General features: G+C 36.4%; 1 protein-coding gene across 3 annotated transcripts in view; it reads right to left on the reverse strand.

The window, feature by feature from the left end:
• The window catches only part of LOC102697668 (EGF-like repeat and discoidin I-like domain-containing protein 3), a 261,705-nt gene that overhangs the window by 80,058 nt on the left and 168,821 nt on the right, over positions 1-12,826 (reverse strand). For all 3 annotated transcript variants that reach the window (XM_015360994.2, XM_015360984.2, XM_006626513.3), the window contains 2 exons: positions 3,278-3,433; positions 1,522-1,666 (listed from right to left, as the gene is read on the reverse strand). In XM_015360994.2, coding sequence (XP_015216480.1) covers positions 1,522-1,666; positions 3,278-3,433 — 301 coding nt within the window. The remainder of the gene's footprint in view (positions 1-1,521; positions 1,667-3,277; positions 3,434-12,826) is intronic.

Consider the following 12,826-nt stretch of genomic DNA (forward strand, 5'->3'; position numbering starts at 1 on the left):
ATCCCATGCATTTACAGTACCAAGAAAAATGTTTGTTGAACTTGGAATATAATTATTACATTAATTACAACTTCTTACTACCCTTATTTAGTAAAAATCGGTCTTTTCTTAAATTAACAAAAGCATTTAGATTCATCAGTGACAGGAAACATCTAGTAGAATGTGTGTCGAGTTCTTGCTCAAGGAGGTTCTCTAGATATTGAATATATGGGTTCACATACAGTAGTTATTCACTCAAGGATATACAGGTATAGTGTTGAATTATTTTGTTAATTATAAGTAACTGTATGTCTTTGTTTTGTACATTTAATCAGGATATCTTCATTGTTTACTAAGACTTTCATTAAGATCTAAGTATGTTTTAGGTCTGAAATATATGTGTTACATCCGGGCAAATCAGAGCTTGCAGCCCTCGATCTCTACTGTAACCAGCCATGTTCATACTTGGAGTTGAACACCTCTCAGTGCCGTGAGAACTCATTCAGAAAGGCTATCAGTGCCACCTGCTCCCACTTACCAGGTAATTATCTCATTAGCTCCAGGCTCCTTAATCCCAGATCTGCCCATGATCAGCTGCTTGTCTCAATAAGACTATTCTGCCCGATTCTGTCTATCCCTTACCCTCCACACCTTCAGTCACAGACCAGACCAGCAGGACTGTGAAGCTTCCTGTTTTTCCAGACTTGCTTAGCCTCGCAGCTTTCCTGTACCTGTAGTACACTGTCTTGTCCTTCCTGTGTCTGCTGCCACAGCACACCTCCTGCTTAGTCTGTTCTCTGTCTGCCTGCAACTCCTCTACCATCCATCTTTACCTGCCTGTATAATATAGTCCCCAGCTCTCACCTCTCTGTCTGCCTTCCATGGGACCAAACACCCCTCATAAAAAATGTGGTGCTTTCCAGCTCGTCACCACATTGTAACAATATGATAATACAGACCATCCTAGGGGATTCACAATTTTTTTCTACTCACTGTATACACATTGCTAAATTATTATGGTGATACATTGGTATACAGTAATATACTTTTCCATCCTATGATTGTCTTAATCAGGTTGGGGAGTAATGTCAAGGTCAGTTTTGCTAAAATAGTTACCATCTTAGAATGAATAGCATCAAATATTCAAATGAAAGAAATACAAAAGCATATGCAGAAATAGAGAAAGACAAATATCTAAGCCCTCTTAAGTGTCAACATGTCAACCATTTTAATTTCTTTTAAATCAACCTGAGCATTTTCGAATGTTGTAAACTGCTTAGTGAACTTCAGATGTGTATTGTATAATCTGTATAATTTCTGCAATTTCCCTCACGGGATCAATAAAGTATCTATCTAATCTACTGTATAGGACTCACATGTTTTTGCATATTTTGTTTATATTTGTCTGTTTATCTTGATATATGTATGGAGATATAATCATATTTACATTTGTTACAATATTTATTGCAAATATTTTTCGGCAGTACAATGATAATAGAAATCTGCTATTACTGCTGTTCTTCCATGTTTGCATTGACCTGCCTGTTAGTTCACAGCCCAGCAGCTCCATGCGGAGAGTGCAATGTCTCCTGCACACCTGTGGGTAAATTCTCACAAACTGGGCTTCAATTGGAGGAGTGAAGGAGTTGGCAGAAGGAGTGTTGTTGTCTACATTTCCACGGAATATCTGGAAAAAAGCAGGAAAATTTTACAACTACAGACACACTAGATAGGAATTCCCTCAACAATTTTTTTATCTTGTATATGTTTAGTATTTTAATTGTCTTTTTGACATTTGTGATGGTATAATTTTGAATAAAGACATTTTTTATTATGAATGTTGCCCTCTCATAGTGTCACACAGATATTTTTACTTTTCATAGAATTATAGTTTGACAACCTCAGCAGATCTGCTGCTGCATACTATAGACATCACTTCTACATTTATCATCAACAATTAATTAACCTTTTAATAACAGCTTTCAAGTTCACTTAAATTTGAATAAATATTTCTGTATCAAAGATTTATTTAAACCACAAATTTTATTATAAAAGAAAAAAAAACTATGCCAAAAGTCCCAGGCTTAAGTAGATGCCTATTTGAAATTCAATTTGATTGACCAAATATTCTACTTGAGCTTTTATGGTACAGGGTTATAGGAAAACCAATTGATGATTTGTATAACACAAATAGCGCCCCCTTTCCTCAAAGTACATGACTATCACTTGTACATAGGTATGCTACCATAGTCCATTTGTAATTATTAAGGTTTTTATGAAATTACATTTTTAATATTTATTATATTTCTTTTAGTATTAAAAAAATACAAATAAACCGTTTTATGATGAAGAAATGTCAATGGGCTCTGGATCAATGCCCAGAATATTTCATAATTGTGTGTTTCAGTAATTTAGAGTAATAGAGAGTTCAACAGTGGTGTTAGCACTGCTGCCTCAAAGTTTTTGGGTCCTGAGCTTGATTCCAGAATTAGAATGCTTTCTGTGTGAAGTTTGCATGTTCTCAATAGGTTAAAATGGCTTCTTGCTAGATGCTCCAGTTTCCTCTTACTTGTCAAAGACACTTGGCTAAGTTAATTTGTATCTCTAAATTGTGTGTCTTGAGTTTTTTTTAAGAAGCTATTCAGGATCCTTACAAGGAAGAAGCAGCCTTCTCATATTGGCTGGGTAAAATAATATACATGTTCAAATGCTGTTTAGTAAATTTGCTCATTTAAAAGTGTTTTAACATGTCAGGAAAACTGTGAAGTTCCTTGTGTCTCACTCATCTGTTGATTTGTGCAATTGTGCATTTTACTAAAACACATTTGCAGCTTGAACTCTCACACACCATAAACCTTGTTTTCCACTGCCTTCCAAAAACAGATATTCCTTTTAATGTTCTTTAAAAAACTGAACGGCGGTAGTGAGGGATCAGTCCTGTATTGATGAACTGCAAGCCCCATAGATTTTATGAGCCTTTACATCAAACTGCAATAAAAAGCAAACAGCAAACACATTAATTACTAGCAAACTAATTAAATAGAAGCGAGACAAAGGGCCTGAGTGTCTTGACTATGGTGAAAAGACCATTGAAAATGTAATTGAAATGATGGAATACTGAAGTCCATGTGCAATACTAATTTGTTGCCCAATAATAAAAATATTCAATCTAAAAAGTCATAAAAAACTAGACAGTTTCAAAGACAAGGTTTATGATGAACATCATGCATTCTGCTAATTAAAAAGAAGTCCTGAGGCTGTGTTGCAGCACATTAAATGAAAGGCATTGGCATCTTACCATGTCTTCATCTGTACCCTTAACTTTGTAGGTTCTCCACGTCTTCCCATCATCGCTGTAGGCTACTTTGTATGACTTCACATACTCAGGGCTTCCAATTCTTTTGGCTCCTTGTGTTATCAGTCCTGTAACTCTCATTCTTCTCTGCAGATTTATCTAGAAAGAAAAACAAGATAATCAATGGCTCCATCAGCATCTGATGATGAATGAGAAGACGTAGTCCAGCCTGCTGGATTAACTTTTACATGATTGTAAATTTAAAAAGGTAACATATCTGTGTTGCTACAGCTTTTTATCCTGTTCTATTCCATTGGTGCAAGAAACAGGCAATATTTACAACAACAAAAAATCTGAAGCAAAAGTCTCATTTTAATTTCTAGCACATGAGGGCTCCTTTTATATCCTCCCAAAATAACCACACATCACATACAGCACAATGAAAAGGAGGAAAGCAAGGAATTATATTAATATTCTTCATCTGCTGAAAAACGTATACTGTCTCTGCCTTTTATTATCTCCTGAAATCAACAGCTAAAAAAAATGTGCGTTTCATGATTGTAAAGCCCAAGGCTCACGTTCTGTAGTTTATTTTCAGATCCCTTTGGTAATCTCAGATTTTCTTCATTTATCAGTGATCAATCACACTGGAGATGAGATTATAGGCCTGACGGTAACAAATTAGGTGTGGTGAAGGGCTGTATCCCAACAGTCATTGCATACAGTACTGTACCACATGTGTAGAAAGGCCTTAACACACCTTTACAGATTTAGAGGGAGAACAAAAAATGTGTTCAATATTAATACTCTCTATGCTACACAATGTAATGAGATAGTAATAAGTATGAAGCAGTTAACAAACAAAATGATGCATTTTGTTTTGCCTGAAGCACTTAATCACAATTGCTGCTCTCTTTAACTTGCGGTGCAGCACACGACTATCCAAAGGCATTGCATGAACTGTCCTTAGCACATCACATCGTAGTAACAGTACAGAAGGTTCTGCTCCACAAAAATGACAGAACCAAAATAATGACAATAATTAAATTCAATGAAAAGCATACAGGAGTGTCACTTTCCAAAAACACTGATACACTTCAGTAAATTACTGTACATAACAGATATTAGCATATATTTAACACTATCAAACAGATGGCAAATGGAGCATGCCCCCTCTAATACCATACATTATCATCATACATTATTTACATTATCATTCTTATACAGAAATACAATATATTATTTTGTCAAATCCTTTTTTTTAATTCAGTAAGTTATAAAAAACAAGTCATCCATGTTGAGTTATATCAAGCCATCCCTTGTTCTAATCTTACCTGAAATGAAACAATCTTAGTACTGTATGTTCTATGGCAGAGCATAGTTTATCTTGCCACATCTAACTCACTATATAAATTACCCATAAGCACACAAGAAAAAAATATTAACCATGTATTTTTCATTTTAGGTGTACACATTTTGTGCAGAATATTCAATGAATGCCTTAGAGACATGACAAGCCTTAAATTAAAATGTGTAGATTTAACTGTTGTAAGGGAAAAAGAAAAAAAATCAGGAATTGAAATTTAGCAAATACCGTAAACATTTTCCCTTAATTCTTTCTTATCTATCTTGAGCGATTTTTATTTTTCATTTTACTTACAGTAAGTTATTCATTTTGACCCATTTATTAAAATCTGAAACTTGTCATGAGTAAAGCATGATGCTAATTTCCAGCTGACCATCATTCTACAATACGGTGTTCATCTTAAAGGCACAGTGCATATCTTATTACTTAATCAACAGGCTGTGCCAATTATGACGTTAGAAGAAGGGCAATTTAAATGGCAACTTTTATTGACAGGAATGATGGCTCAAAATTAAGGAAAGATTAAATGGGTTTGAACAATGAAATTGAAAAAATGCTCAAGATGATTTTTATATTAAATTTTATATGATATTATTTGAATATTTTACCTTAAATTTTATATTAACATTTTTATTAAATCTTATTAGATTGAAATTTATTAGATTTATTCAATTGTATTAGAATTTATATTAAAAAATAACCTGTGACTATTGTACTGACTGGCCTCAGGAAAAAAAAAAGTAGCAATGTCAATTAATATCAATAAAGGTTTAGTGGTTAGTTTACACAAAATTTATTTCAGTTTCAGGAGAAGTTAAAAAGCACTGCTCTGTCTCACAGGGTTTGTATAAAGGGGAATTATAGGGGCACAGGGATAATAATATAATATAGTCTTAGTAATCTTCAAAACAATTTCTGCTTCAGCTTCAGACAGTTTTAATTCACACATTTTTCAGTATTAATTAAAAATGTCTGCATTTTTATATAATTCTTTTTTATTTAACTTGAAATAAAACTTAAATACAAAGTACGGCAGTATAAATTTAACCTAATGGGTTTGGCAGTTGAGACCAGTGCCAATCATCAATTACAAGAATTAAATGCATTTATGGAATTCACTGTTGAAAACCTGTACTGTATACAACAATACTTTAAAATCCTCTGAAGTGTGTTCAGACTTCTGAGGTGTTGTTCAGACCTATGTACAGTAACAACCTGTATTACAACCTATGAAATAAGCTGTTTTATTAAAATGTAATTAAATTAAAATGAATTTAGCCTATCAATTATTTAATGCAACCTCTGCCCCTGCGTCACCTTCCTTCCCAATACCTCTCAATACCTATATTCTCTCTCGCCCTTCCTGTAGTCTTGGCTCTGCACTTTCCCATCTCCTTTCTTCTCTTCTGCCTTCCCTGTCATCGTCAGTCATCCTTCCTACCTCTCCTCCACCACTTCACACCTGCTCCACGACCAATGCTTGCTCGCGTGCTGTGGGGGCCAGAACATGCAGCTCAGTCTACGTCTGCATCCGACTTCCCCTCTCTCAAACCTTGCCTCCCCCCCGGTGCTGACAATGTGGTTCTGCTCCTTCAAGTGCCTAGGTTGCTCCCCAGGCTGCAGTTGCACTGGGCCTCTCTCCATCCTTGTTGGTATCCACCATGGTGCAGACATGGCCCATGACTACCCTCACCCCCTCAATCTTCTCCACCTGCAGACTTCCTCCTCACAGAGAGCTTGTTGTTCTCCTCAGCCCGACTACTTAAGGCAGTGAGATACACTTCACAGGGAATAACATCACAAATTCAGGAATGTTTTTCAAGGAGTTAGGCAGGAGAAGCTTTGCCTTAACCGGTTTGGCTGAGGGCTGACTGTATTGCTGTAAGACGAAGAAGTTAAGACCCCCATACAAAGAGAGAAGTTAAGCAAGGGGTACCTGCATAAGTAGAGATGGTGTGGAGGAGGGATGCACAAAGACAAAAACGAGCAAGAGAGGTTTACTATGGTCTGTATGTTTTTTTTTTTCAGGGAGAAATGTCATGAAGAATTACGAGTTTGGGTTGCAGAAGCAAAGGTCACCTTCATTGCTGTCATCCATCCTTACCTGTTGTTAAAAATGCATTTCTTAAAATTGAATATGAGCAGGAGTGTGACAAGAAAAGAGAATACCACCTTGCTTTCTTTTTGGAGATATATAGAACTTAAAAAGTAAAAACTTTGGAGATATCCTAAAAAGACCAACTGTCATCTAGGTTTGAAAGCACCAAAATACAAATATCTGCTCACAAGGTGAACTGAATATGACACAATGATTTTGTACAACCAACCCAATGATGCAGAAAAATGAACAGAATAACCACATTCTTTTACATGTACATCTAGAGGTACTATTAAACCATTTATTGCATCAATGGAAGGAAGAAAAAATAATAATTTTATAATTAGGGAGGTGATATCATCCTTTGAGAATACAGATTTTATACATCTTTCAGTGGTTATTTCTAAATGGACCACATTACTGACCATAACAGATCTGCTGTTATGGTCACTAATGGATATTGAGAAGACTCTATAAGGCATTGGTGTTTCAGAGTATAATAAAGATCACCTGAACCACATATGAACAATTGATTCCAGGAAGGCACTGCCTCCAGCCTCATTCATCATAAAAACTTTCAATCTGTACTCAGAAGATATACAGTAGCCAAGACTGAGTCCTTTTGCAGACGTAAAAGTGAAGTTAAACACTGGAATACAGTGGAAAAGAATTATCTCTAAGAGAGTATTTAAATTATTTACACAATGCTGACTTGCAGCACTTCCACAAGAGTGAGTGCCAGGTAATTGGAGAACCTGGCAGTCCAAAGTAAAAAAAACCCATACAGTTACACATCAAGGATAAGAAATGGTTAGTGTTGAATTCTTTGCAACATAAATATAATGTTAATTAGAGTGGAAACGTTAGCAAAATGAACTGATGTAGGATCTAGCAACACATTCTGTTGATGAAATCCACATGCATAATTGTGCGTAAAAAGAAAGGTAATTATGTTCAAACAGACCTAAATGTTTTCATTATTGTTGAAAGATGAGTAAGTGCAAGGTGTGACATGATAAATGTAAACAGTCAAATAAGTGAGAGTTAAAGTCTCAACATCTGTCTGCAGAAAACTGCTCCAACAATTTTCGCCTACACTATTAATCAATCATTTTTCACTGATTTGTATTTATTTGCTGTGTTATTGTTAATGGATTTAGCTGGCAAAAAATGGCTAGCTTTAGAACACCTGAAGAAGGTTCCACTGCCAGAACATTGTGTTTCTTTCTTTACCTTTCAGCATGGAATCAACCTTTACCTGTCCCTAGGCCAAATTTAGCTAACTAAATTTGATTAACTAAAATTTTTTGCTGCTTAAGCAAGTAACCACTTTTATTGAAGTCTTTTTCTAAGTGAATTATTATTCATGTATTTGCTGGTGTCTTATATTTGCATCCATTTATACTGTACATCCTGGATTTTTACTGTAGCAATCTCAATGAAGCACTTTGCTCAAGGGTAAAATAAAAGAATTTGTTTCACCCCAGTGAAAATGTGATGCGTCTCTTCCACCAATCACTTTGCCTTGTTAACCCAGCAGCTACACATGACAGAGAGCAGGAGGGAGGACACAGGCTCCCTGTTCAGCAACAGGCCTGGAAGCAGGATAATACATACTGAGGATGGCCCTAACAGAACATCATTGTTTTTCTTAACATTATAGAAACAGTTAGGTTGATGCTGGACATTTCTCAACTGTTTCTCAATTTATTTTCCCATTCTTCAAGAGCAAAATAAACGATATGAGAAATCTGTTTGTTCCAATGACCCAGTGTGATTATATTGTGTAACTTTCTATTGTGTTCTTGGGATTCCTCTCACCTGTTTTGATGGGGGTACAGTAGTCCACTGTGACTGAAACACTGTATAAAATCACGGTATAGCTCTTTTCTCTCATCCTATTCCTACATGGAAGTTATTAACTGAAATTCTGGATGGATAACAGTGACACGCCAGTCTCACACAGCTGCATCAAATCAACATCACCACCAAAACAGCAACATAAACTGAACTCGGATGCCTCCCTTTGCATTTGTCTCAAGCATCCCTCCTCCACCTCATCTCCATCTTGCAGCTGCCCTTGGTTCATTCAGTCTGAAAGGGTTCGAGCCTCCTCATCCTGTGGCCAGGAGACTATCCATTACCCATTAAGCAGGTAAAGCCAAAGTTTTCTCAACAAGTATTTCAAGCATTCACAAAGAACTCAATCTTTCAATGTTGATGTCCCTAATGAAGCCGCTGTGTTTTGTCACAACTACTGTATATTCAATCAGCTGTTGAGTATCAGCTTTGTATAATGTATGTATTTATAAAATGTATAATGTAAAGCACTTTGAGGTGTGTTGACATTAAAGAGTCTATAAAATACAATTCTTAGTACTATTAATTTTACGATAGAATTAATTATCAAAACTTTAAAAATTCTGAACCCAGAATCACTAATAGACAATTAATTTAAGCAAAAATCAATAGACCACTTCAGTGTTATTAAAATCATTACTTGTTTTAATGGCTTTCCTAAAGGAATTGCATTCTTCATAAGATTTAAAAGATAAGATTTATGAAACCACATAAACCCTAGCCACACGGATTCCTTTATTTTCAGTAGTTTATCAAAAGCTTCATTTGTGGAGTAGAAGTGTGATTGGAATTAGTATCCTTCATTGATTAGTTTTGCTTGGCTGAGAAGAACGACAACCTGTCTCTGAGGACGATGCTGTCAGACCTTCCCCTGACCCTTTTATGAGCGATGGTCCATGGGCAACAATAGGCTGGAGGGAGGGATGTAAAAGCCAGAAGCATCACGCCTGAAGAAGGCTCCACAGCTGAAACATTGTGCTTATTTTCATTACCTTTCAACATGCAATGATCCTGTTCCTTTACAGCCTATGCGTGCTAATACAGCTCTCTAATAAGCTAGAAGCTCCACACAGATAGGCAGAGGTGGGTGAGATTAGGGTCTGATCTCTTCTTGAACTTTCATTTACAACTTTATTAAATATTTAATTTGTTTTATCCAAACTTCCTATCTTATCATGCGTGATAAGAAATATGTGTATATAATACAATATATCCTTATTTTTACAATATATACTTAAGTTCTAACTGGCTTTCCTTGAAAAAGCAGCTGATATAAAAGTGGAAGTGTATTGACAGTTACAGAACAAATAATAATAATTGCTCACACTTATATAGCGCTTTTCTGGACACTTCACTCAAAGCGCTTTTCAGGTAATGGGGATCCCCTCCACCACCACCAATGTGCAGCCCCACCTGGATGATACGAAGGCAGCCATAGTGCGCCAGAATGCTCACCACACATCAGCTATTAGTGGGGGGGAGAACAGAGTAATAAAGCTAATTCATAGATGGGGATTATTAGGAGGCCATGACTGGTAAGGGCCAATGGGAAATTTGGCCAGGACACCAGGGTAACAACCCTACTCTTTTTTTAAGAAACACCCTAGGATTTTTAATGACCACAAAGTCAGGACCTTGGTTCATTATAACTTGGTTCTATGTCTCATCTGAAGGATGGCGCATTTTTTTACATTATAGTGTCCCCATCACTATACTGGGGCATTAGGACCCACATGGACCGCAGGGTTAGCACCCCCCTACTAACAACTCTTCCAGCAGCAACCTGTTCTTCCCAGGAGGTCTCCCCTCTGGGTACTGACCAGGCTCACACCTGCTGAGCTCCAGTGGGCTGCCAGTTGTGAATTGCAGGGTGATATGGCTGCTAGCAAATACAAAATACAAAACATGAAATTAAAATATATCATTATTAATTAATTGCAGAATATGGCAATAGCACTTTGACATTTCCTTTCTGTAACACTAGATAGAATGAACTATGAACCATGTATATTGATGTATCTAATGTATTGTAAATGCATTTTATAACACTCTTTCAAGATTTTAATTGATAACACTAACTAACTCAGTTTCGCTTACATAATAATGAATTTTGTTTGCATAATAAAATGATAGGGTGTACTGAAGTTGGAAAATAAATCTTGTAAAGTCATATTTTCATTATTATATCAACAGCACAATCTCAATAACTGGTCTTATCATCGATTACTTTGTTTTACTTCCCACTCACGTATGTTTTAAATGATGACAACTTTGCCTGTCTAAATGCTTTTTTCAATGTGGGGAGAATTGACAATGAGCTTACCTTTGAATGTCTGGGAAAATCCATTTTTAGCACTGGAGTATGTGAGAAAAATAATTGAATACAAATGAGACAATATGATGAAAATGGACTTTCAGATCTGCCACTGAGTAGCAGAAATATCAAACCCCCCTGTCTGGACCTTTGAGCACAGACCTACTTTGTTATTTGTTTTTAAAGTTAAAATTGAACTGTGCTGAAACAAGGCAATTAATCACATGTTAATAGAAGATTTATATGCTGCCATAGATTCCAATGGTTTTGAAAAAAATATGTTTCTTAAACTGATTTCATGATACTTTTCATAACTTGGTCATAACTGAGGAGCTACAGACCAAACCCCACAAAACTGTGCGAGACTTACTGAAGGGTAAGAAGGATTTCTGATGTCCATTAGCATGAAATTGCAAGGTGGCTACCCCTTGAGGGTGATTCATGGGCAGCCACAGGAGTGGAAACAATGAGTTTTGCAGAGCAATGGTGACCAAAGAAAACTCTATATTTTCCATATTTTAAATAGGAGGGCGAAATTATAAGAAGCTGGGCTTTGTCCTCTCTCTAAACCTCCTGAACACCAAACCAACTGAAAAATAAAACACTAGACTAGAGTATAATACTGCACTGTTAAGGTAATTTAACTACAGGTTTTTATGGTGTGTAATTACTAGGCGATAGCTCAAAATCACCTTGTCTTTATGTGCGGCATAATTCAGGGATCAATTGTAATTCTGCATTGGAGACATCCAATGCAACCATCCATCCCTTTTCTAACACTTCTTCCAACTCAGGGTCGAAGGGAAGCCAGAACATATCCCGGAAGGCAATGGACACAAGGCTGGGTACTTCCCAGATAGATACCAGTCCATCCATGTCCAGATTCGAACCCAGGGCCCCAGCACTACAAGGCAGCAATGCTAAATGTCCCACCATGCCACCTGCGTCAGGTGCTATTCCTCGTAAATATCACAGGCCACTCTCACTTCTCCCTTTTTAAAATAAATCACTTTTCCAGAAAACATTGGCTTTTCTGAGCTAGAAAACTGTGAATGCATGTTAAATTAATAGTTAAAGTTGGCTAAGGAAAATGATTGAATGTGAAAAGCCAGCTCTCTTCAGCTAAGTCTAAACAGTCTATTTACATTACATGTGAGGATGACATGTAATGTCATGTTCAACATTCTTATATGTTCTATATATAAGTTAACAAAATTGAAAAATACAAATGTTAAAATACCAACAATTGAATCATTTAAATTGTTCCTGAACTTCTGGAACAAAAATGACAACTGACTATTGTGGTTTTTGATAAAAAGCTAACAAAAACAGGTACTGTAGTTGTTTATAATTGTAGGTGACAGTCTGGGAAATAACATTTCAATTGGCTGCCAATGCCGCAAGCCTTGCAGGCTCAGATATGTGCAGTGCACTACAGTGCATATTCATTCTGAATAAAGCAGTATATTTGCTTGAATATGACACATATGTTGTGTTAAATAACTAAAGTTGCCACCACATTTAAAGCCCAAAGCACTTCTGAGTTTGTTACACAAACCATATCCTACTTATATTTTCTAGATTTAACATTTCTCCATTTCCAGTCTCACTCATTTAGCCATGAGAATTTATCATTGCTTGCTCAGTTTCCACCGACAGTACTTGTCTTTCACAACTCTCACATTACAGTGCATGCCTTGTCCAATGGGACAGGGGCTCCCACAGCAACTGTTTTCAGCACCAATAAACTTTTGGCGTACGTTATGCACAGGATAACACTGTATGATTTATTTTCAAGCCAAGCCCAAAATACAATTTGACAACAATGTTGTGACTTAGGTGGCCGTGAAGTCTAGGACATTCACAGTATACAGTGGGGACTCGACATACAGTATGCGAGGGCTCAGTGCAGAA

Source organism: Lepisosteus oculatus, chromosome 3, assembly GCF_040954835.1.
Source record: "Lepisosteus oculatus isolate fLepOcu1 chromosome 3, fLepOcu1.hap2, whole genome shotgun sequence".
Classification (NCBI taxonomy): domain Eukaryota; kingdom Metazoa; phylum Chordata; class Actinopteri; order Semionotiformes; family Lepisosteidae; genus Lepisosteus; species Lepisosteus oculatus.